This window comes from Pan paniscus, chromosome 7 (genome assembly GCF_029289425.2).
Source record: "Pan paniscus chromosome 7, NHGRI_mPanPan1-v2.0_pri, whole genome shotgun sequence".
NCBI lineage: Eukaryota > Metazoa > Chordata > Mammalia > Primates > Hominidae > Pan > Pan paniscus.
The window spans coordinates 157401428-157428065 of record NC_073256.2 but is presented as its reverse complement, the minus strand read 5'-3'; the positions used below and the strand labels follow the sequence as shown (position 1 = coordinate 157428065).

The following is a 26638-nucleotide window of genomic DNA, read 5'->3' as shown; positions in this document are numbered from 1 at the left end:
TCATTTCAGGCACACAGGTGTGAAACAATACAGCTTTCAGCAACTTTCCTACCATGCAGCACGAGGGAAGCTCTGGGGTGTGTATGTGTGTGTGTGTGTGTGTTGGAGGTGTGTGTTGGGTATGTGTGTATCTGTGTGTGTGTTGGAGGTGTGTGTTGGGTATGTGTGTATCTGTGTGTGTGTTGGAGGTGTGTGTTGGGTATGTGTGTATCTGTGTGTGTTGGGTGTGCGTGTGGTGTGCATGTCTGTGTGTGTTTTGGGTGTGTGTGTTGGGTGTGTGTGTGTGGGGTGTGTATTGGGTGTGTGGTGTATGTGTGTCTGTGTACGAGTGTGGGATGTGTGTGTATTGGGTATGTGTGTATATGTGTATGGCGTGCATTTTGTCTGTGTGTATGTGCATGTGTAGTGTGTCTGTATATGTGTGTGGCATTTGTGTGTGTGTGTGTATGTGTGTGTGTGTGGTATGTGTTTGACCTGAGACAGGAGGAGCAGTAGGGGTCCGATGTGGAAGGGCTGGGAGCAGCTATGCTGAGGTCTGAACTGTAGCTGGGCAATTGGGGCCAGTGATGGTTTATCTGAAGAACAGATGTGGAAATTTGTTTCTTTATTCTTGGCTCTACTTATGAATTCATTTGTTCCAAGTATCTTATCTTCCTTTCTCACTGTTGAATACTGATTTAGTAATAATAATATTAGCTGGTACTTATAGCACTCTTTCCAAACGCCAGGCACTGTTCTCGGTGTTTTGTAAGACTAGCTGGTTTTGTCTTCCTGATAACCCAGATGTGAAAGCTGCTGCCTGAAGAGATCAGATCACTCGCTCAGGGGCCTGGGCAGGAAATGACAATGGGGTCTGAGCCTGGGCAGCCTGCTTTCAGAGTGGGTGCTATTAACTATTTTATTCTTTGCTGCTTAAGATGCATTTTGTAAAAATTTGAAATACATCACATGACAAGTGTTTATTAGCAAGAGGGCTGAAAGACTGTATGATAAAATAATGTGATGGTCACACACCAGGGCCTGTCGGGGGTGGGGGGCTAGGGGAGGGATAGCATTAGGAGAAATACCTAATGTGGGTGACAGGTTAATGGGTGCAGCAAACCACCATGGCACGTGTATACCTGTGTAACAAAACTGCACGTTCTGCACATGTGCCCCAGAACTTAAAGTACAATTTAAAAAAATAAAAAAATAACAATAATGTGATCGTGATGATTTTCCGTAAACACACACGCAGCATCTTAGCTTCCAAGGAACCCCAGGCATCAGGTGAGGGTCGCTCCGCTGGCTCCTGCTCTCTCTCTGGACAGATGGGCTCCCTGCTCTGAGTTCTGCAGCGTCTCCCTGTGAGCCACGTCTCTTCAGCCCGACTTCTGCCCACTCAGGACTCGTGTGTCACACTGTCATTACTTGGATGTCCTTCGGAATCTCAAACTTACTGTGTCCTAAATCAAAGTCATGGATCTTCGCACCACACCCTGTCCTCTTGCTCCTCCGCCTCTCTCCCCCACTTCAGTAACTGGTAGTGCATTCTTCTCGTTTTTTTCGGTCAAGAATCTAATCTTGAAGAGATCCGTGGCTTCCCTTTTCCCTTCCCACTCAGCGTACCGTCGGTCAGCTCTGATGTCTTCAATGGCAGCACGTGTGCGGAGCCTGACCATCAGTGTTCACTCCATGCCACCCCCTGAACACGTCCCCATCAGTCTTCACCTGGCAGTGACTTCATCCGCTAGCTTGGCACCTCCTCTTTAGCCTTGTCCCCAGTCTGTCTTCCATGTTGCAGCCAGAGTGTTCTTTTTTTTTTTTTTTTTTAAAGAAGTCGTTCAGGTCATGCCTTTAGCTAAAAAGTCTTCGAAGGCTTCCCAGCCTGTTGGGAGCACAGGCGTGGGTCCTCTCTGAGCCTGGTGTGCCTGTGTGGTCTGGCTGCGGCTGCCTCTGCTCTCTCTGCAGCCCCGCCACGTGGACCCTCGTAGCCAGTGTTTGTCCAGTGATGGGTGAGTTGGGCATTCAATTCCCCTGTGTAGCCCAGTCATGTGGAAAGGGCCACTGGAGATTAATTGGTCCAAATCCATATTTCACAGATGGGAAAGCTGATGCCAAGAAAGGACAAGTGACTTTCTTGAGTCTACACCTAGGCTTGATGGGGGAGCTGTGGCCAGACGCCAGGTTTCTCCTGCAGGGGTTCTCAGTTTACCGCCTTGCCTGGTGTTGGCTGTGTGCTCACGTGGAGCAAGGCATCGAAAGACACTTCTTCAGGCCGATTCCTGGTGAAGTCACAGTGCCCTGTCCTTTATCAGTGGCCTTCAGTGTGGTTAGGGCCTGGCGATTGTGGCTTTTGGGGTCAGATGCACCTGAGCTCTGTGGTTTACTAGCTACGGGAACTGGAGCAATGTACCTCACCTTGCCGAACGACAGTTGCTATTCAAGGCCTTCCTGTCGGGTAGGATGGGGAAGTCCTGAGAGAGACCCAGTGTGCGCAGCTCCCAGCATTGTGTCTGGCAGGGGCCGGCCACCTAACACACAGTGGTTGTGTGGATTGCTTCTTGCTGACCTGCTAGCAGTTTCTAGCCCTCTGCAGGTACTTAGTTTGGCATCTTTGCTGGGAGTCCCCATCAATTTCCTGCATGCGTAACACCTTAGTGTCTCCTCTTGAGTTGATTTCAGTCATACACCTTTGGAAGGATATAGCATTCCTTTCTATAAGCCGGAAGTCTGATGAAGTGCTGGCTCTCAAGTACATTTCTCTAATATTGAAGATCATCAGTATTTAAAAGGCCACATCCTATGGCCAGAGAGTGTTTCTCATAACTAAATGAGTGCAAATGGAAAATGTCCTAATTGCTTATGGCTTATAACAGTGAATTAATGTAAGGACAATTCTGCTGATCCTGACAAATCTCTGCTGCCTAATTTCATGCTGATTGTATTTCAGTTTTACTAAATTTATTAAAATCATCCCTTCCACAGTTTACCCTCCTCCAGCTGTGTATACAGAAGGAGAAAAACTGTGAGCATCTTGAATGCAGCATTTAGCACCAAGTCCAGGGCAGCCTCATGGCGCGGCATCTGTGAAACTGGTCTTCCTTCGGGAACCCAGGCCTGCTTCTTCAGGGCAGTGCCAGCTTTCTGCTCACAGTCTCCTTCTTTGTCTCCTTAGCCTTTCTCTGGGAGACAGCATAGGGCTGCTGGAAGAGCAGGACCTTCAGACTCAGACCTGGCTTTGAGCTTTGTGGCAAGGCTATTTATTTCCCTAAGCTTTCAATAGTGGTGAGCTGTTGAGGTAGTAATACCTGTGCTGCATTGTGGTAGGACTTAAAGTTTCTGAAGTGCTGCTCACAGTGCCTGGAGCACAGTATGAGCCTACTGAATGTCAGCTTTCTCCTTTCTCTGAGATTTGTTGTGAAGATGCTGTCATTCAGTTAAACGGAATACATGTGGGGCACCTGCTCTTCAAGGCACTAGGTATGGAGCATGGTCCCTGCCCGCAGTGAGCTTTTATTCTGTTGAAGGATCCAAGCACTTGTGCTGCAGCGTGGTAAGTCAGAGGCAGGGAACGTGCTCCGTGCTGTTTATTGAGGAGGTGCAGCCAGCCTGGGCTTTGCAGGATCACAGAGACTCCCTAGGTGATGTGAGTTGTCCGCAGAAACCCAATAACCAAGGAAGAATTTGTCAGTGGGAAGAGGGTAGGGTGGAGAGGTGAGGGAAATCTTTGTAAAGCCAGGTTATGAAGTATGGAAAAAGTGTTTATTAATAAGATTATCCATCCATCCGTTTAATGGACATTGATACATGGTTAATGTATAAATCATCTTCAAATGTAATTCTACTTAGCAAGCATTTATTGAATAGTTGCTTTGTGCCAAGTCTTGTGTTGGGTACAAACACACACTTGAGAAAATTAACAAAGCCAAAAATTAATTCTTTCAAAATATTAATAAAGTTGATAATTCCCTAGCAGGTGTATCAAAAAGAGAAACACTATTACCATCTGGAATGAAAGAGGAACATACTATAGATCTTACAGACGTGAAAAGGTTAATAAGAGAACATAATGGGCTGGGCGCAGTGGCTCACGCCTGTAATCCCAGCACTTTGGGAAGCCGAGGCAGGTGGATCACTTGAGGTCGGGAGTTCAAGACCAGCGTGACCAACGTGGTGAAACCCCGTCTCTACTAGAAACACAAAAATTAACAAGGTATGGTGGCACACCTCTGTAATCCCAGCTACTCAAGAGGCTGAGGCAGGAGAATCACTTGAACCAGGGAGGTGGAGGTTGCAGTGAGCTGAGATCACGCCCCTGCACTCCAGCCTGGGCGACAGAGCGAGACTCTGTCTCAAAAAAAAAAAAAACAAAATTATGAAGAGTTGCATTTCAATGCATTTGACAACTTGGATGAAATGGACAAATTTTGTATTCTAACTTTTTGGAGATTTCCCTGGATGAAATTTTATCTTAAATGAAATGAATTTTTTTTTCCTTTGATGTTTAGTGCTTTTTGTGTCTTCTCCGAGATCTCTTTTCCTATCCCAAGACTACAAAGGTATTCCATGTCTTCTTCCAGACGTTCTAGGTGTTATATGTTTAGATGTATGACCCACCTCAAAATAATGTATGGTCAACGCCGAGATTTGTTTCTACACATTGGTCCAGTTGTTCCACCATCGTTTGTAGAAAAGGTAAATTTTATCATTGAATTGCATTAGCTTTTGGTAACAAATCAATTACCTGTGTCAGTGTGGGTTTATTTTTGGAATCTTTATTCTCATCCATTGATTTACTAGTCCTGGCCAGTGCAGTAGTCCAAGAAAGAAAATGTAAAAGACATAGATTTTGGAAATGAAGAAGCAAAACTGTCTTTGTCTGCAGACATGATTTCGTACAAGGGGTAATCTCCTTAGTGTAGAAAACCTCCCAGGAATTTGGACAAAAAAGACAGGTCAATTAAAAAAATAGGGAAATGATATGAATGTGTAATTCATGAAAAAGGCATAAAAATGTGCCAAGCATATGGAAAGATGTTCCACTTTTTTAATAATGAGAGAAATGTAAAATGAAACTACATTGAGATTCTTCATCTGTCAGACTGTCAAAAAGCCAAAAGTTGAACAATATACCCTATTTTCAAGGCTTTGAGAAAAGAAGTGCTCTCTCAAGCATGGCTGTTAACATGTGAAATGATTCGACTTTCAGTTGAACATTTGGGTAGTATCCATTAAAATGACAAGATTTGTTTTTTGACCCAGAAATCTCCCTTGAAAAATATATCTTTCAGAAATATCTTCATATATGGAAAGCAACTTATGTATGTGGTTATTTATTATAACATTGTTCATAATAACAAAATATTGAAAACAACTATGAATCCAATTTTTAGGGTACTGTTTAAGTAAGCTGTAGCATATCTGTACCATGGAATGGCACACATGTCTACAAATAACCTGCAAAGGATATTCTATAAAGGATGCTCTGTCTGTACTAAGTAAAAATTTTCAGGATCTATTAAGTGAAAGTTAACAAACAATAAGGCATACAAAGGTGGACAGCATGTGTAATTTATGTATTTATTGCAAGGTGGTGCTGGCTGGAGGAGGGTGGGGGGGGAGGAAAAGTTTACATTTGTATTTTCTTGTTTCTGTGTAAATAAATGTATGTAAATAAATGTGGATACATTAAGGAAAACTAATAAGGTGGTTACAGGGGATGGGAGAGGACAGTGGTCTGGACGTGGTGACAGAGGTGGGAGCAAGCCATCTCAGCACTGACCATTTTATATCACTTACATTTTAAATGACTGAATACACTTCTTATCGACAAAGTATGTAACTCCAGGTGTGATGGGTGCTGGAGCAGAGTGTCCATGTGGTATGTGTTAGAGAGTGGCAGAGTTTCTTTGGAGACGCTGGAAAGACTTCTCAGAGAAGGTGAAATTTGGCTGGAGCGTAAGTGCAGGTAGGACGTGGTGGCCCTCTGTGCTGTTGTGGTCTATGGCATTGGGCTCATCGCCCAGGGAGTTAGGTTGGGGGTCCCAGGTTCTGTCTGGCCTCGACTCTCTGACTTGATGCTCTCCTTAGTATCCTAAACCAGACTTTCAACTTGGTCTTCTAACAGTCCCCAGACATACCCCCTCCTTTGGACCTTGTGTCCTAACTCTTCTCAGCCACCACGGGACTCCTGGGCCTCTTGGCTGGAAGCTGTTTTGATGGCTGCTGTTGTTCAAACCCATCCCTGCACTGCTGTGGATGGATCACTTAATTTGTAGTTACTTGGCATCTTGAAGGCATCATTAACACTGAAGAAAAACTTTGGTTGAAAGTGCTAATTAACTGGAAAGTAATGGTATGGCTTTCATTTGTGAGTTTCATTGACCTTAAGTAAACCGTTGTGCTGGTCTCTTGGGGAATGAGCCCCAGCCTTTGGTCTTGAATGTTTGACTTATTAAGTGGATCACATCACAGCTATTAATTTTATGTCATATTATAGAAACAGAGCAGAAGGAAATCTGTGGTGACAGGTTCAATTGAGGTCTTTAAATATTAGAGATCTACTTCATATACATTTAAGTTGGCTGGCATACATATGAGGGTGATTGTTTTTCTCTGACAATAGTGTTAGTTATATTAGAAGTTGTGGAACATTAGGAAAATAAAGAATAACTGTTCATATAAGAGCTGGTCAAAACCTCAGGCTACATCTGGCATGACCCTCAGGTTTTAAGGTGAGGAGACTGAGAACTGGACAAGTGATGTGACTTCTCTCAGGTCACATGAAGCTTTAATTATGGTGAATCATAACCTCACTGCTGTTTCTTCTGATGCAGAACCCGGGATTCTTAGGTCTCCATCTGAAGCCTCTTCGAGGGCCTCACATTCGCTCTTAGACATGGCTGGTCCCACATCAACGTGGCCCACATTGTGACTTAGATTCTTTAATAATGTTTACGAGTGATTGTATGTCTATTAATGGTCAGGATCAATTTCAAAAATCAACTTTACTGAGTGTAATTTGCATTCTATAAAATGCAGCCTCATTAACCATACAGTTTGATGAATTGTGACAAATATATACTCCATGTAACCACCACCACCACCATAAAGATATAGAATATTTTTATCACCCTCCATAGTTTCTCTGACCCCTTTGCAGCTAACCCTCTCCTGCCTCTAACTCCAGGCAACTGCCGATCTCCTTGCTACCAAAGGCTGAGCTTTTCTAGTATCTCATATACATACAAGCAATGGTATGCACTCTTGTGTGTCTGGCTTCTTTCTTTCAGAATAAGGTGTTTTGGATTCTTCCATGTTGTGTATGTATCAGTAATTTGCTCCATTCTTTAGCTGAGTAGTATTTCGTTTTATGAATTTACTACAATTTGTTTATTTGGTCACCTACCTCTTGTTGGACATGGAGGTTGTTTCCAGTTTGGTATTATTATGAATAAAGTCTCCGTGGACATTTACATCCATGTTTTTGTGTAGATATGTGTTTTTATTTTTCTTGGTAGGAGTTGCTTTGCTGAGTAATATGTTAATTGTAGGTTTAAGCGTAGGAGGATTTACCTAGCTATTTTTCAAAAGGATTTTACTATTTTATAGTGCCACCAGCAATTTCTGAGAGTTCCAGTGGATTTCTTAGGATGTTTTTGGTACATGACTATGTTGTCTGCAAACAAAGATAGTTTTACCTCTTCCTTTCCAAGATGTATGCCCTTTGTTTCTGGACTTATTGAACTTGCTAGGATCTCAAGTACAATGCTTCTAAAAATTATTACAGCTACATCTTAATCTGGATTTTAGATGCAAAACATTCCATTGCTTATCATCAAGTATGGTTTTGACTGTAGGTTTTTCATGAGTGCATTTCATAGAATGAGGATGTTCCTTTCTATGCCTAGTTTGCTGAGAGTTTTAAAAAAACTATAAATGGGTTTTGAATTTTGTCAACTATTATTTCTGAAGCTATTGATCATTCAGCTTTTATTTTTGTTGCCTGTCAATAGCCTATTAATATGGTGAATGACATTGATTTTTGAAGATTAAACCAGCCTTGCATTATTGATAGCCGTGATGTATTACCCATTTTATATTTTACTGAACTTGATTCATTAGTACTTTAAAAATATTTTTTACATTTAAATTCATGAGGGATATAGGCCTCATGAATAGTTTTCTTAGAAGTTTTCTATCTGATTTTGATATTTGAGTAATATTGGTCTCATAAAAAGATTGGGAAAGTTTTCTCCTTTTTTCTAATTGCTAAAAATGTTTATTATATAAAATTGATATTCTTTCTAATTTACATGTTTGTTAGAATTCAGCTGAGAGACCATCTAAACTTGGGGTTTCTTTTGGGAGTATATATATATATTTTTTTAATTTTATTATTATTATACTTTAAGTTTTAGGGTACATGTGCACAATGTATGTCCAACAACGATAGACTGGATTAAGAAAATGTGGGAGTATATTCTTATTTGCTTGTTTGTTTGTTTGTTTTCAGAGACAGAGTCTTGCTCTGTCGCCCAGGCTGGAGTAAAGTGGCATGATCTTGGCTCACTGCAACCTCCACTTCCCGGGTTCAAATGATTCTCATGCCTCAGCCTCCTGAGTAGCTGTGATTACAGGCCTGTGCCACTAAGCTCAGCTAATTTGTGTACTTTTAGTAGAGTTGGGCTTTCGCCATGTTGGCCAGGCTATCTGAAAGTCTGGGGCTCAAGTGATCTGCCTCTGCTCAGCCTCCCAAACTGCTGGGACTACAGGCATGAGCCACAATGCCTGGCCATCTTTTGGGAGTATATTCTTGATTTGTCTTCAATTGGCATGAGGCTCTTCAGATTTTCTGTTTCTCCTTGATTCCTTTTGGTAATGTGTGACCATTTTATCTAAGTTGTTGAATCTATTGACTCAAAATTATTGATACTCTTCCCTGATTGTCCTTTTAATGGTTGTAGGATCTGTACCGATAATCATTGTCATTCCTGATGTTGGCAATTTGTTTTTCTCTTCTCTTTTTTCTTGATCAACTTAGAGGATAGTCACATTTATTGATATTTTTAAGAAGTAGGTTTTAGTATAGTTGTTTTTTTCTATTATTTATCCATTTTCAATTGATAATTGTCTAATCCTGTCTTCCTTACTGGTTTGTTGTTCCTTCCTCTGCAACTCCTACCCACCTGGCATATGTAGTCCTTTCTCCTCCTGTATTCTCATATATTCTAATACACGTATCCATGACACAACGTGTCATAATTTACTCAGAGGCATCAAGGCTTGTTTCTTTTACCAGACTCGAGTGCCCCAAGGGTGGCACTGTGCGTTCTTCCTCTCAAGTGCCACAGTCCCTGTGACATAGTAGACAGGGTTAGTGAGTGAATGATTGCATGGGTGAATGAATGCTATTCTAAACAGTTTGCCTGAATGGCAAGAGAGTGGGCTGTGCAGGCATGTTGCTCTGCATCCAGTTCCTGCCTGTGCTGCTTCCTGGGTGCTCTGAGCCTCATTGATGAAAGCAGCACTTCCCTTGTGGGGCTCTCGTGACTGTTGCAGTTGGGTGCCTAAGTCACTCAGTGCAGCACTTGGCATGGAGTAGGTGCTCTTTAATAAAAGGTACCTACTGACAGGCCTTTCATGTTAGCTGGAATAATAAGTTGTGTGCCTAGAAAATAAACATTTTGGTTGTAGTCCCTCGTTTATGATTTCTGTAATAGTCTTCTGTCAAAGTAAGGATTGAAAAATGCTCTCAGATGGGAACATTTTATGAAGTCTCTTGGATTGAGGAAAAGGGCTTGGACATCCTGTGTCTTTCCACTTCCCAGCTCCCTTTATGTTCTTATTATTAATAAGACCATATATATAATATATAAGACCTTATATATAATCTTCTAATTTTAAAAGACTGAGGAGGTCTTTTTTTGTTATTTCTGGTTTTTGTTTTTATCTCAAAGAGGTAAGGCAGTGACACTGAACTTCAGAAAACCTTTTGATGTGGTTAGACTCTGTGTCCCCACCCAAATCTCATCTTGAATTGTAATCCCCGTAATCCTCACGTGTCGAGGGAGGGACATGGTGGGAGGTGATTGGATCATGGGGGCGGTGTCCCCCATGCTGTTCTCATGATAGTGAGTTCTCATGAGATCTGATGGTTTTATAAGTGTTTGACTGTTCCTCCTTCACACACACACTCACTTTCTCTGCCGCCATGTAAGATATGCTTCTTCCCCTTCCGCCATGATTCTACATTTCCTGAGGCCTACCCAGCTGTGTGGAACTGTGAGTCAATTAAACCTCTTTTCTTTATAAATTACCCAGTCTCGGGCAGTTCTTTATAGTAGTGTGAGAATGGAGTAATACAACTTTTCTGTGCTTGATTTTGTTAAATTAGATATTTCCCCTCATAATTATATCTTTTTTGTGGTTTTCTACAGAGTAAAGTAATAGTAAATTCCCAGAAAGTAGAAACACAGACTATTTCTTCTTGGTGATGTGGTACTTTGACAGTTGTCTGTGTACTTTTTGATCATTCCCCAGGTGCTTTCTTTTACATCACTCTCTGTAGGTGACTTTTAAGTTTACCTTAAAAAAACAAACAAAAAGCCAGTGTGACATTTGTTGTTACTTCACAGAGTTTGGCTTTTCACAGCCATTACTGAGAGTTTGTTTATTTCCATGACCACTGTGCCTGCATTTTGAGAAAGATGCTGTGTATATGTTAGGTGGTTGGTTGGCTTCATTTATTTATTATTTAACTTATTCATACATTGCCTCACTCAGCATTTATTGAGCTTTTTGAGATCAGGGACTACATCTTCTTCATCTTGTACTGAGCACAGAGCCCTGCACTCAGAAGATACCCAGGAAGTGTTTGAAAAGATGAATGAAAAAATAGATCAAACAGATGAAAGTCAGTTGAACTCTGAAAGTTTTGACAGAAAGACTTACTGAGTGTGTGTGTGTCGAGTCTCACCTTCTGCTTATGACAAGGGCAATGTAAGAGGTCTAAGACGTGTTCACAAGAAATCAGCAGCCCTTTGGAGATGACAGGGCGGTGCTTGGGAGTAAAGGGAATGAAAAAAGGATTTGGGATTTTGGTGAGGCCAAAATATGATCCTTGAATATTAAAAAAAAAATCTGTATTTTATTGAGCCATTTGTAAGTAAGAGGAAGGCATGGCTTTATTTGGGCTGTCGAGTAGTAATATTTACATAGGTGGAGAGAATCAGTGAAGGTATTTCTCTGGCGGTACAAATATTGAAGGGAACCTGTCAATATGTAGTCATGAAATATACCTATAGGAGTGGTGAGAGGGGATTTGGAATAGTGAGCTTTTAAAATGAGACTGAAGGACTCAAATAGAAATTTCTCCAAAGAAGATACATAAATGGACCATAAGCACATAAAAAGATGCTCAACATGACTAGTCACCAGGGAAATGCAAATCAAAACCACAGTGAGATATTCCTTTGTGTCCCTTAGGATGGCCATTATCACAAAAACAGAACATAGCAAATGTGTGGTAAGGATGTGGGAAAACAGGAACCCTGTGCACTACTGGTGGGAATGTAAAATGGCACAGCCACTGTGCGAAACAATATGGTGGCTTCTCAAAAAATTACATAGAGAATACCCATACGATTCAGAAATTCCACTTCCGGGCATATACCCCAAAGAACTGAAAGCAGGGTCTCGGCATTGTCCAACCATAGCAGCACTGTTCACACGAGCCAAGGGGTAGGAGCAACCCAAGTGCCCGCTGACAGATGAATGGATGAGTAAGACACAGTACATACATGTAATGGAATATTGGTCTTTAAAAAGAGGAAATTCTGACCCATGATTCAACACGGTTGATTCTCGAGGACATGATGCTGAGTGAAATCTGCCAGTCACAAAAGGACAAGTACTGTAGGATTCCACTCATGCAAGCTGCCTAGAGTGTCAAATTCAGGAATACAAAAAGTGGCATGGTGGGTGCCAGGGCCTAGAGGAAGGGAGACTGGGGAGTCCATGTTTAATGGGTTCAGAGGGTCAGTTTGGGAAGATGGAGTAGTTCTGGGGATGGAAATGGATGATGGAGATGGTTGATAGACAGAATGAGTGTGCTTAACACCACTGAACTGTGTACTTAGAATTGTTAAAATGGTAACTTTTATGTTATGCATACTTTGCCACATTACAAGAATATAAAACAAAACTAGAAGAAACGGGACTAAAACTCATTTCCTCCGATTCTAAGACATGTTGCCTCAGGGTGTCAGATGGGTAGGTTGCAGGGGAGAAAGGAATTTATTTAATGAGCGACTTCTTGTTCTGTCACTATATTTCCTCATCAAATCTGCACGGATCTAGTGAGATACATATTAATTATTGTCCCTATGTAACAGTTGAGAAGCTTTGATTTCCTTTTTTCCTTTTTCTTTTCTTTTTTTTTTTTTTTTTTGCATTTTGCTTATGCTTTTGGTGTCATATCCATGAAACCTTTGCTTAATCCAAGGTCATGAAGATTTGTTCCTGTGTTTTCCTCTGGGTTTTATCTGCAAATCTTTGATGTAAAGGTCCACATAGTATTTTAAGCTTTGCCAGCCACATATGGTCTCTGTTGCATATTCTTCTCTGGTTTTGCTTTGTTTTGTTTTGTTTTACAAGCTGTAAACAAATGTAAAAACTGTTCTTAGCTCTCAGGCCACACAAAAACAGGCGGTGGTCAGATTTGGTCCATGGGCTGGATCTGCTGTGTCCGCTGCTTCAGGAGGGTCCTGGGGAAGGCAGGGTCCTTCAGTCCGGAGGGGAACCTGGTTGAACTTCTTGTTGCTATGGTTACTCTGGGTGCCCCCAGGCTCCACATTCCCCTGATGTTGCCCTGTACTCAGGGTTGCGGAGAAGCTGTAATGTTCCCCTTCCGTCCCCAGCCATCCTGAGTGCAGCGCCACCCCCATGGGTGGGGTCTCCCCATACCTCTGTTCTTCGCCTCTCACTGGGTACCGCTGGGCCCCAGCAGGAGCACATGGGTACTCCCCGCTGTGCAGCACCCTGCCCCTCCTGGAATGCCTTGGTTGCCCTGGGAAGTCATCTCTTGGATGGGTTCCAGGAAGCATCCTGAGTGTGGAGTTTGTCGGCTTTTACTCACTGTCAGCCCAAGTGACCCTACCTTCTGGATAGAAACACCCCCGCCCCCGCCTGTCACCTCATCTGATGTTGAAATGATGCTCATAGAAATGTGTTTTTCTCTCTAAAATGCCGTGTTTAGGCCGGCGCAGTGGCTCACGCCTGTCATCCCACACGCCTGTCATCCCAGCACCGTGGTGGCTCACACCTGTAATCCCAGCACTGCGGTGGCTCACGCCTGTAATCCCAGCACTGTGGTGGCTTACGCCTGTCATCCCACACGCCTGTCATCCCACACGCCTGTCATCCCACACGCCTGTCATCCCAGCACCGTGGTGGCTCACGCCTGTAATCCCAGCACTGCGGTGGCTCATGCCTGTAATCCCAGCACTGCGGTGGCTTACGCCTTTCATCCCACACGCCTGTAATCCCACACGTCTGTCATCCCACACGCCTGTCATCCCACACACCTGTCATCCCAGCACCTTGGGAGGCCAAGGCGGGTGGATCACCCGAGGTCAGGAGTTCAAGAACAGCCTGGCCAACATGGTGAAATCCCATATCTACTAAAATACAGAAATTAGCCAGGCGTGGTGGTGTGCACCTGTAATCTCAGCTACTTGGGAAGCTGAGGCAGGAGGATTGCTTGGACCTTGGAGGCAGTGGTTGCAGTGAGCTGAGTTTGTGCCACTGCCTCCAGCCTGGGCGACAGAGATGGAGTAAGACTACATCTCCAAAAAAAAAAAGAAGCCATATTTAACCACAGAGTAAGTTTTGGAAGCCCTTTCCGTTTGCATGTACAGGCTGAGAATTGTGTAGACTCTGGGGCATCACAGGAAAGATGGTGCCCACCGGGGGTGTAAGATGGTGCCCGCTGGGGGTGTGAGTCGGTCCCCACCAGGGGTGTGAGTCGGTGCCCGCCGGGGGTGTGAGTCAGCCAATGCTGATGACTTGACTAGTTGGGATTATCTTCAGACTCTTCCTAAGTGAAGCCGCTTGCCTCCTGGTGGATCAAACTAGAGAGTTACTAATATGTGTGTGTGTATTTTTTTTTTTTAATATCTTTTAGACCCTGGAAGCTATCCTGAATTTCAAATACTCTGGAGGCCCGGGCCACACTGAAGGATATTACAGGAATCTCTCCCTGGGGCTGCATGTAGAAGTTGAGCCATCTGTATTTTTCACCCGAGTCAGCACCCTCCCAGCAACCAGGTAAATGTCTTCCTGCCGCACAGCCATCTTGTTCTAGAGTCTCAACAGCACTACGTTTGGAATCCTGACCTCAGTGTGTTTTTGTCATGCATCCCGTCAGATCCGTGCCATGGGGCCAAGCTGCTGAGCATCTCTGGGATGTAGGTTTCTCTTTAGGAAACCAGGTGTTACATGAGAACTGCCTCTCAGGTGGTCGTAAGTGAATGGGCTTTACATATCACGCCGTGCTGTAATCATAACGCTGATGATTGCAGCATTCCTACGTGTGGTTCTCACTGTGCACACACATTTCCCGCCCAGCCTGGCCTGGCTGCATTCTGGCTTGCCTCTCCTGTTAGCGGGGGCTCAGTGGATAGCACATGTCTTAGGGACTCCTGGACAAGTCCAGCATCTCTTCTGCATCATTCCTGGCATCCCCATAAGATGGGCACTTTGTGGAGCTCCCAGCCATCTTGGCATCAGGTCATTTCTGCCCAGGAGGCCCTTCGCATACAAAGACTTTCTCTCCTGCCTGCTTTCCAGACCTAATCTTCCTTCAGGGAGAAAGAAATTGGACAGTTTGTACACTTGAAACCCAGAGGTGGCAAGAGATACTCAGGGTATTCTTTTCTGAGGTGGGAGAATGATATTTCTCATCCAGAACTTTCCCCTCTGGTGACGTTGGAGTAGTGGAATCTAGAAGCTGGAGGTGAATGAAGCTCCTGCCAGCTGGGGACCCTCTGTGGCTCCCATTCCTCCGTAGTGCCAGCAGCCTTCGGGAAGCAGGTGCTCTTCACCTCCGAGCTCGTCCTGGTGTTCGTGTCTGGCTAGGTCTTGCCTATCTGAGTAGGGTGGGCTGGATGGGTATTATTTAAATGTTCACCTGTCTATCCTCGAAGGGGGTGGTGGGGGGATCCCGTGCAGCCCCTCCTCCTCCAGTGGGCCCTGTGTGCTGCAGCGTGAGACAGCATGTTGTTGTCCATGTTAATGTTGGCATAAAATCCCTTGAAAATGATACAGCTCTAAATAATAAGTGTGGTTTTAGTTTATAGGAAAGACTTGTTTTTCTTCCCAGCCATTGGAGAATGCCTTCAGCAAGAATTAATGGTTTAGCTGGGCCTTTTAGCATCACATTTCATCATCTGACACCTTTTCAGTCCTCAGAGTAAGAGCCTTTCCTGCCAAGACTCGCCTTTGTTTTGAATTTGTATAAAGCATTAAAGCACTTGCCCCTGGGGAAGGCTTGGCCAGGATGGCTACGGATGTTAGAGTATTTCAGGCCCTTTCTGAGCATTACATTTGCTCCATCATGAACCTGTTGTGTGTTTCTCTCTCATCCCCTCATCTCCTGCTGCCGTTGCCCACATAAATAATTCTTGGAAGCGGCACAGGTTGTCACTGAGTTCGTCTTTTTTTTTCCCCTATTGATATCTGGTTTTCACGTCATGACCCCTGCAGTTCTAAATGACAGTTGAAGATGAGAAAAATGCCGCTATGTGGTTTGCTGCACACAGAGGTTTGGAAGCGTGGGTGGTCAGCTGAAGCGCTATGTGGATCCTGCCCCCAAGCCTGTGGCCCTTGCTCCCTTTTCTTTTGGTTTCCGTGGTTCTTTTCCCTGCTCTTGGGATTGAGATTTGATGTCTTCTAATTCTCCTTTTCTGTTATTCCTGTCTAAGTGGTCCCCAAGCCCTGTGGATTGGACTTCTGAGATGTCTCCCAATGTCTCTGCAATCCACTGCACGCCTTTGTCACTGTAGAGAGAGTTGCCCCATTGGTCTCTCTGCTGACAGCCTTGTTTCCCGTTGTCATCCTTTAAGTACACATGTGCCCGTGCCATTGCTCTGGCACATACTTTCCCAGTGCTGATGAGATAAAGTCCAGAGTCCCCACTATGACATCCATGGTGCTGAAGGATCTGGCCCAGATCTTCCCCTTCGGTCCCTTTGCCCCAGTCCCATACTTCGTGTAAAGGGCGCTTTGCTCCTCGCCATTGCTGGGATATGTGCAGGTGGCTTACACTAGTGAGCTTCTGCGCACACCTTTTTCTAACACTGTTCTCTCTCTTGAATGAAGATGCTTTATTCAACCTTTTGGAAAATACCTGTTTGACCTTGACCCATGTTACCATTTTTGTAAAATTTTTCTGAGTGTGACTTGGCAGAGTGGATTGGCCTTTCTGTGGGTCCCTTAACATTACATGTACTTCTGATAATGCACTTACCAGAGTGTATTGGAAATAGTTTCATTTGTTCCATAAGCCAACACTTCCAAAGTTTCAGGTGCTATATAAAGAGATCCCTGGTTTAAGAGACAAATGGAGCACAATTCCTGTTTTTTACTACCCTGATATAAGCTCATCCATCAGAAATAAAAGCAAATGGAAACCGGAAGCTATATAAAGGAGTGATGAACCTAATAAATAGTAAATAAGTGAATAAATAGAAAAGATTTGCTTCCTTCACTTTTAAAATTTCTTTGAAAGATTAATTGACTACTTAAAGAAATAAGAACATTTAATTCTGTAGTGTATAGCACATATACAAATAAAATATGTAACAAAAGTGGCACAAAGAATGGGTGGGAAAATAGAAATTCTTGTGTTATATGCAAATTGTTATAATATTTTCTGAAGTTAAGATGTGATCAGCTAAAGATACATGCAAACTCTGGAGCAATCCACTTAAGGAATGGATGATAAGCCAGAAGAGATAAAATGGAATATTTAAAAATACTTAACCCCAAAAAAGGGGAAGAGGTATCAAGAAAGAAGGAGAAAAGAACAAGGAACGTACAGTCAAATGGGAAACAGATGACAATGTGGAGGACTCAAATCTACTGTATCCAGAGTTACACTAAATGTAAATAGATTTAATAGTACCTTTAAAAATGGAGATTGTCAAACTGTATAAGAAAGTAAGATGCCAACTACCTTTTCTATAAGAAATTGACATTAACTATGCATAATGTAAAAACAAAAAGATGAAGGAAAAGACATAAAGACATATGTAAACACAAATAATTAGTTGGTTTGGGTATCTTAATATCAAACGGTTAGACTTTCAAGAGAAAAAGAGGACAATTTTTAATGACAGCAAAATCAAGTCATCAAAAGTACATAATGATCAAATGAAACTGTTTACAAATATAACTTCAAAATAAAACTGACATACTGAAGGGAGAAATTGATAACCCCACCATTGTAGTTGAAAACGTCAACATTTATCTCTCAGTATTTGGTAAAATAAGTAGACAAAAAAATTAGTAACAATATAGAAAACTTGGACAATTCTTTTAATCAGCTCCACCTACTTTGTATGTGTATATGTGTATTTTTTTTTTGAGATAGAATCTCACTCCGTTGTCCAGGTGGGAATGCACTGGCACCATCATAGCTCACTGTAACCTCAAACTCCTGGGCTCAAGTGATTGTCCTGCCTTGCCTCCCAAGTAGCTAAAACTACAGGTGCAGAGGACCGCAACTGGTTTATTTTTTAAACTTTTGGTAGAGATGGGAGTCTCACTATCTTGCCCAGGCTGGTCTCAAACCCCTGGCTTCAAGCAATCCTCCTGCTTCAACCTCCCAAAGTGCCTAGTTGTTATTTATAATACAGTAAATGTTTGTATTAGAAACGGTGAATGGCTTAAAATCAGTGATATTGCTTCTTTATTAGATAAGGAATAGCAAAATGTACCTAGAGTAAGCAGAAGAAATAATAAAGAGTGGATATCAGTGCTATAGAGTATGAACAAATAAATTCATAAAGTTGGTAAAACCAACAGTTGGTCCTCTGAAAATATTAACAATAAAATTAATAAATTGTAACTAGGGTGGTCAGAAAAAAATGTGGAAACACAAATAACTAATAATGAGAATGAAAGAGGTGGCATTACTACTAATTCCACAGACATTAAAAGGATAATAAGATAATATTATTAAAAATCATAAAACATACAAAACATTAAAAAAATTAGCCGGGTGTGATGAGACATCCCTATACTCCTAGCTACTCAGGAGGCTGAGGCAGGAGGATACCTTGAGTGAGCTACGATCTTGCCACTGCACTCCAGCCTGGGTGGCAGAGAAGGTGCCTGTCTCTTAAAAAAAAGAAAAATGATGGCCAGGCGTGGTGGCTCACACCTATAATTCTAGCCCTTTGGGAGGCCAAGGCAGGCGGATCACCTGAGGTTAGGAGTTTGAAACCAGCTTGACTAACATGGCGAAACCTCGTCTCTACTAAACATAGAAAAATTAGCTGGGCACGTGATGCATGCCTGTAATTCCAGCCACTTGGAAGGCTGAGGCATGAGAATCGCTTGAACCCATGAGGCAGAGATTGCAGTGAGCCAAGATTGCACCACTGCACTCCAGCCTAGGTGACACAGCGAGATTCTGTCTCAAAAAAAAAAAAAAACACACACACACACAAATTACTAAAATTGACACAGGAAAAAGAAACAGAAAAAATAAATAGTCACACATCAGTTAAAGATTTTGAATTCTTAATTAAAAACTTCTCACAAAGCAAACTGTAGGCCCAGATGGCTCCACTCTGAAATATATGAAGCTTTTTAAAGAAAGAAATAATATCACCTTTACAAAAACTTTCAGAAAATAAGGAGGAAATGCTTCCCAACTTCCATTTTATGATACCAACATCACCTTGATGCCAAACCCAGTCAGAGACATTATGAGAAAAGAAAACTGTAGACCAATAACCTCATGTATATACATGTGAAATATGAAAACAAAAAATCAAATCAACTTCAGTGATATATGAAAGGGACAAAACAGCATGAACAATTCAGGTTTTACTCAGAAGTATGAGGTTGTTTTACCATTGAAAAATCAGTCATTAGAATTCATCACGTTAGCAGAATAAAGGAGAAAAATCATATGATTATATCAGTTGATAAAGAAACATTATTTGACAAAAGTCAATGCTTAATTATGCCAGAAACACTCAGTACACTAGGATTAGAAGAGAACTTCCTCAGTCTGACAAAGGCCATCTACAAAAAACCCCACAGTTAATGTTATACTTAGAGGTGAAAGTCTGATGACTTTTTCTCTAAGAATAAGAACAAGGCACGTTTCCACCGTATTCATTATTTTTCTGGCAGTCCTAATCAGAGCAATAAGGGAAGAAAATAAATAAGGCTATTAAAATAGGAAATGAAATAAAATTATTATTATTCACATGTCTGTCTTTGTATGGTACATATGATTATGTACATAAATATTGTAAGAAATCTGCCACACCAAAGAAATTAGTAGAAATAATAAGTCAATTTAGCAAGATTGCAGGGTGCCACTCAATATTTAAAAATCACTTATGTGGCCAGGCATAGTGGCTCACACCTGTAATCCCAGCACTTTGGGAGGCTGAGGTGGGTGGATCACAAGGTCAGGAGATCGAGACCATCCTGGCTAACATGGTGAAACCCCATCTCTACTAAAAATACAAAAACAAAATTAGCCGGGCGTGGTGGTGGGCGCCTGTAGTCCCAGCTACTTGGGAGGCTGAGGCAGGAGAATGGCGTGAACCTGGGAGGCGGAGCTTGTCGTGAGCCAAGATCACACCACTGCACTCCAGCCTGGGCGACAGAGTGAGACTCCGTCTCAAAAAAAAAAAAAAAAAAAAAAAAAAAAAAAAAAAAAAAAAAAATCACTTATGTTTCTATATACCAGCAACTAACAATTTGAAAATGAAATGTAAAAAATAATGTATGCAGTAGAATCAAAATCATAAAACACTTAGGAAAACATTTCTACAAATCTTATCCCTACCTAGAAAATGACAAAACATTATAAAGAGAAATGAAAGAAGACTTAAATAATTAGAGAGGTGGCCGGGCACGGTGGTTCATGCCTATAATCCCAGCACTTCGAGAGGCCAAGGCAGGTGGATCACAAGGTCAGGAGTTCAAGACCAGCCTGGCCAGTATGGTGAAACCCACTCTCTACTAAAAATACAAAAATTAACTGGGTGTGGTGGTGGGTGCCTGTAGTCCCAGCTACTTGGGAGGCTGAGGCAGGAGAATCACCTGAACCCAGGAGGTGGAAGTTGTAGTCAGCCGAGATTATACCACTGCACTCCAGCCTGGGCAACAGAGCGAGACTCTGTATCAAAAAAAAAAAGTATACCATGCTTAGTGATTGGAAGAATTAGTTTTTCTTAAGATAGTGGTTTTCCCCGAACTGATTGTAAGTTGAATGCAATTCAGTCAAAATCCTAGAAGGATTTTTGTTTAGTGGAATTATAAAATTATTTTGAAATTGAACAGACCTAGAAGAGACAAATAACTTGACAAAAAAGAACAAAGTTGGAGGACTTACACTGTATGATTTTAAGACAATGTAAGGCTATAGTAATCAAGAGAGTATGTTATTGGTGTAAAGACAGACAAAGAGATCAATGGACCATAATAGATAGTCCAGAAATAGTTCCAATTGTATCTCATCAGTTGATTTTTAGCAAGATGCAAAACTAATTTCATGGGGAAAGAAAAGTCTTTTTAATAAAAGATGCTGGAACAACTGGACGTCTGTGTGGGGGAATAAAAACAACCCTTCACCCATACATCACATCTGCCCAAGAATTCACTGGAGATGAATTTTAGGCCTAAAAGTAAAACCTTTAACTGCAAGCCTTCTCAAAGAAAATGTAGCACAGTATCTTCTTGATTTAGGGGCAAATTTTTTCTTAGATGGGGCCGGAAACTGCTAACCATAAAACTAAGACTTGATAGGACGAATTTCATCAAAATTAAAAACTTCAGCTTATTAAAAGGCAAATTACATTCTAAGATTAAAAAAATTATAACATATTTATGTAACAAACATCTTGTATCTTATTGATGAAGTTGTACAATTCTAAAAAGGTGATAAATAGAAAATTTGAACAGATATTTCTCAAATGACCTGTTATCTCCGAAAAGTGTTCAACATTATTAATCATTAGAGAAATGCAAATTAAAACCCCAATTAGATACTACTATATACCCACTAGAATGGCTAAAATTAAAAAACAGAACACCAAATGTTAGGGAGAATGTGAAACAGCCAGAATTCACATAAACTGCTTCTGGGAGTATAAACTGGTGTAGCCACTTTAGAAAATCAGTCAGGCAGTTCCTCATGAATTAAAACATATTCCTCCCCAGTGATCCAGCAATTTCATTCCTAGATATTTTCTCAAGAGAAATATAAGTCCACATCCACAAAAAGACTCCTGCAAGTATTTTTGTAACAGCTTTATTCCTAATAACTCCAAACTGGAAACAACCCCAAATGCCCATCAACAGGTAAATGAATAAACAATGTGGGGTGCTGCCACACAATGGAATACTCCTCAGAAATAAAAACTGCTGGTACATGCGACAAAATGGGGTCAGCACAAAGTTATGATGCTGGTCAAAGGAATCGAGTCATAAAAGAAACATACTGTGTGACTCCATGTGTACACCTTTCTAGAACAGGAAAACCTGTTTTATGATGAAAGAAATCTAACCAGTGGTTGACTCTGGGTTAAGGTAATGTGGGGCAGGAATTGACTGGGAAGGGATTTGGGTTAGCAACTGTCTGGTTTGCCTGGGATTTTCTAGATTTTAGCTCTGAAATTCCCTCCCCGTAGCAAAGTCCTCAGTACAAACCAGGACAGTTGGTCACCCTAAAGGGAAGAGAAAATATCTTTCTGACTTGATGAAATGTTGCATATATTGATAGGGGTGTGGGTTATAGGGTTGTAGACAAATAATCAGACTAGTATACACTTCAGATTTGTGTATTTTGTTGTATGTAAATTTTAACCTTGATTTACCATTTCATGTACGAAAATATATATATGTTGGAGAGAGCACCTAATTTTTACTGGGGAGATCTGGAAAGGCATCACAAAAAAATGAAACATTGTACTAATTCTCGAAGAAAGAAGGATTTCACCACCCACGGTGGGAGGAACAGGAGAAGTGTTAATGTTGGGTTTCTGGTTCTTCCACTAGATTTTGAGCTCTGTGGAACATGGAGCCAGGTGGTCATCCTCTGCCTCCCAGGACCCAGCGCCTTGCCCCACGGTGGGCAGCCGGTGAAGGCTTAGGAATGACAGGATGTAAAATACCAAGACTCTATTCATTCAGGTGTTTCTTTTGTATAAAAGGGATGACCCCGTTTATATATATATTTAAATTCTATTTTTCTTTTCTTTTGCTCGGGCTGGAGTGCAGTGGCACGACCTCAGCTCGCTGCAGCCTCTGCCTCCCAGGTTCAAGTGATTCTCCTGCCTCAGCCTCCCGAGTAGCTGGGACTACAGGCATGAGCCACCGTGCCTGGCTAATTTTTTTTTTTTTTTTTTTTCATTTTTAGTAGAGACAGGGTTTCACCAAGTTGCCCAGGCTGGACTCTTAACTCCTGACCTCAAGTGATCCACCCACCTCGGCCTCCCAAAGTGCTAAATTCTATTTTTCTTAATAGGGACCTGTGTAAATTGCAAGGCCTGGAATACAACAGAATTAGTATGCATTTTCGGCTCTTGGCCTTTGCAGTTTATTGAAGTTACGTGATGCATGGTGTATTGTGAATTCATTACTTTTCATTTTGCTCACAGGTGAAGATTTGTACTCTGGCATCACGCCATGTTAGAGTTATATGCATCCCCAGAGATGGCCCATTTCAACACATTTGCATCACAAACGAGGCCCGGAGAGTTTTCTGATTTGCTCAGGTTCACACAGCTTGCAGGTGACAGGGCTGGCATCTAGATGTCCTGGCTTCCAGGCCACTGCAGCATGGACAATGAAGATGGCCACATACATGTCAGTGCGAGCCTGCACAGAGATTCAGACTAATTTTGGTGCAAATAGAAGCCAAATATATGTCAAAGGACTACTTTACTGCTGGCATAACATGAATCATATACTCTATTGTGAAACCAAAATACAAATGGATGTGAGTTATTTACTCCTGGGGTAGTCTGTTTGTCTGCTCCTCTCACTGATACTGATAATTTCTGCAGTTTTTCTTATTGGTATTTTTTAAAATGATGGTTTTCTGTATGAGAGCATGGGAAGGAAGAGCAGTCCTATTTATTCACGGCCTGCTAGACTCCAGGGCATGCCCTGGGTGTTGCGTCGGGCATCCCATGCACACTCCCGAGAACCCTCTGACATTGGCATTCCTATCTGGGGGTGTTACATTCCTCACCTTGTCCTGTGCATTCGTGAGTGGAAGGGAGGCAATCTGAACTGTGGCCTTGGGGACACCCAGACCAAAGCTTGCTGCCACACTTGCTCTAACCTGGGAGCCTGGAGTCCTGGGCTCTGGTGTCTATTCTGCCACTGAACAGACCCTTTGTAGGAGCCGTATCTTTGGAGGAGTGTGTTTCTCTGCCGCAGCTTGGTCTCTGCACTCCCTAGGGGGAGAGTGAGCCTCTTAGCTCTGCTCACCTCACCAGGGCGATAAGAGAATCCATTTAAATAACAGAGGGGGCAGTTTTTTCTAAATGCCAAAGCACAATATAGATAGGTAGAATTCTCATTATTATTATTATTATTATTATTTTTACTGTTCTCCCACCAGGGAGTACATAGGTCTCAGTTGACTTTTATTTAAAAGATCAAATTACCTTTGAGATTTGCTTTTTACACAGAGCTGCCTGGTAACCTTGTTAGGGACGAGATGGAAATGGATTAGGCTGGACCATCCCTGTCTGAGTGCCAAGCCTCCCTCTCTCCTGAGGAGCAATTTCTTTCTAGCCTGTTACAGTAAACGATCCACTCTTAGACATTTCTACTCTGATCTATGTGGAAAATACACTCCTCTGAGCAGGGCGTGGGGTGTAATCGTTACGACATTATTGATAGACACCCTGCCACCGAGGCCTTCGTCACTTTCCCTGTGTGGTGGGGACAGCTCACCCCTGGAAGGGGCACTATGGAGTTTTATTGTGGTAGATCTTTTTCCAGTTGCTATGTTTACTTAGTAGATTGGTTTTAAATTTAACAAGAATTTAGAATTGCAGTGCGCACCAGGAGTGAGAGCCCCATGCGCCTGTATCTGATTTCCAGTGTTGATTCTCCTGCTCATTGGCGCTGTGGTTTTGAGCGAGCCATTCACATTTCTCTCAGCATCATTTTTCCTTCATCTTGAAAAGGAGATAACACTGACTGTGCAGGGTTGTAAAACTGTGTGTTATAAAGGGTCTGAAAAATTATAAACAGTGCCTGACACAAGGCAGATAATTGAAAATTGGTGGCTGTCATTTTCCTTGTGTGTATGCACTTCTGTTGTGTGTCAGGTTCTAGGGACAAAGGGATGAGCCAGTCTCGTAAACACAGGCGGCTTTGCAGCAGCTGGCTCCAGCACTCCCGAAGGACATCACTGACCTCAGCGGATCCTGAAGCCTTTGTTGGCCTCCCTTTCACCTATGGTCAGCTCTCTGAAGGCAGCCACTCTGTGACTCTTTTTTTGGGCAGCAGCAGGTGAAGTAAGTAGTCAGTGGTTAACCGAATTTTTGAAGAAACGCTGCAGTGTGAAAGACGTGTGGCAGGAGCTTTGGCGAGAGAACAACTAGATTTGCGTTGACCAGCCGGAGGGCCTACAGTGGGATTTGAGTTGTTTGTTTAGATGACTGGGGAGTACAGTTTCCTTCCCTTAGGGTCAGGAGTGGCTTGACAGGAAGTGCAGTGCTGGAGAAGGGAGAAGTTTGGAGCCCTAGTACAGACAGGTTCCTGGAGGAGTGCACGGAGAGGCGGGGTCACGGTCCGAGTGGAACCCAGCTGCTGCGACTGTGATGGGCTTGATGGGCTTGAACTCCATCTGGCCCTTACCTGCCGAGCAGGTACCCAAGAGCAGCGTCATCTTTTCACAAAAGCATTAATTATCCGTTACACTTAGGGTCCCATTGACCAGGCTGTTAGCATCCTTCCTGCCTCTGTGTGGCCCGGTCAGCCCTGTGCATGTAGGTGTTGAGGCGCTGTCGTCTCAGTGTGTATAAAGGAACTGGATCTGGATGATTATTGAGTACACGCTAAGGGCCAGGTGCCTTGCTACACACCCTGCTCTCCCTGTAACCCCTTTGCTTCCTTAGGAAGCATTTTCCAGGTGTTGCCACTTTTCAGAACTTACAGTGACCCTCTGCAAAGTGAGGTAGTCCCTCAATCCCCTTCAGAGGCTCATGGGAGACTTCAGCGCCTGTCCTTGTACATTTGACATGCTAGGGAGGGTGGGCTAGAGAACGTGTTGCCCCGTGTTGCAGGTGAGGGACTCAGGCAGAGTGAGAAGAAAGAACGAGCTTGGTGTTGTTCGTGGCTGCATCGGGACCCTAGTCACTGGGGGGCCTCGGCCTGACCAGCAGGATGCAGGAGGGCCGAGAGGTGGAGGACCTGGGTTTTGGAGGCTGACTGCCTCATGTTGGAATCCCAGCTCTGCCATGTTGGGCGAGTTACAGAATCTTTATAAAGCGGGCCTCCTTATTGGGCTGTAGGGAGGATTCCAGTAAGAAACTGTGTGCCTGATGCGTGGCAAGCCTGCAGCGCATGGGGTCCACGCCCCTTCTTCCCTCTCATTCTCAGTCTTTACAGGTATGTTACAGGCAGTGTCTTTTCTGTGTCTCCCCTTTTAAGTAAGTCTCTCAGATGACTGGCACGTAGTAGGGACATAGCAAATAACTGTGGCAGGGTACCTTGATTTTGTGGAGGTAAGAAAGGATTTGAAATTAGAGGGGATGGAACTCTACTTCCTGCCTTGCACAGGTCTCTCAGATGCTCTGAGCCCCGCATTGCCTTATCTATAAATAGTAGGATGATTATATAAAATAATACGTTTTTTCCCCCCACTTCTTCCTTCTAAAAGCTAGTCATTCAAACTTGTTATACAAAATGTATGCCTGGCCAGGTGCGGTGGCTCACGCCTGCAATCCCAGCACTTTGGGAGGCCAAGGCGGGCAGATCATGAGGTCAAGAGATCAAGATCATCCTGGTCAACATAGTGAAACCCCATCTCTACTAAAAATACAAAAATTGGCTGGCGCAGTGGCTCATGCCTGTAATCCTAGCACTTTGGGAGGCTGAGGCAGGAGGATCACCTGAGGTCAGGAGTTTGAGACCAGCCTGGCCAACATGGTGAAACCCTGTCTCTACAAAAAATACAAAAATTAGCTGGGTGAGTTGGCAGGCACCTGTAATCCCAGCTACTCAGGAGGCTGAGGCAGGAGAATCACTTGAACCCGGGAGGCGGAGGTTGCAGTGAGCTGAGATCGTGCCATTGCACTCCAGCCTGGGCTACAGAGCAAGACTCTGTCTAAAAAAAAAAAAAAAAAAAAAAAAAAAATTAGCTGGGTGTGGTGGCATGCAC

General features: G+C 42.8%; 1 protein-coding gene across 5 annotated transcripts in view; it reads left to right on the top strand.

Moving 5' to 3' along the window:
- Positions 1-26638, top strand: part of TRAPPC9 (trafficking protein particle complex subunit 9) — a 725402-nt gene that overhangs the window by 423774 nt on the left and 274990 nt on the right. For all 5 annotated transcript variants that reach the window (XM_014346060.6, XM_034966644.3, XM_034966648.3 and 2 more), the window contains one exon: positions 14168-14310. In XM_014346060.6, the coding sequence (XP_014201546.4) occupies positions 14168-14310 (143 nt within the window). The remainder of the gene's footprint in view (positions 1-14167; positions 14311-26638) is intronic.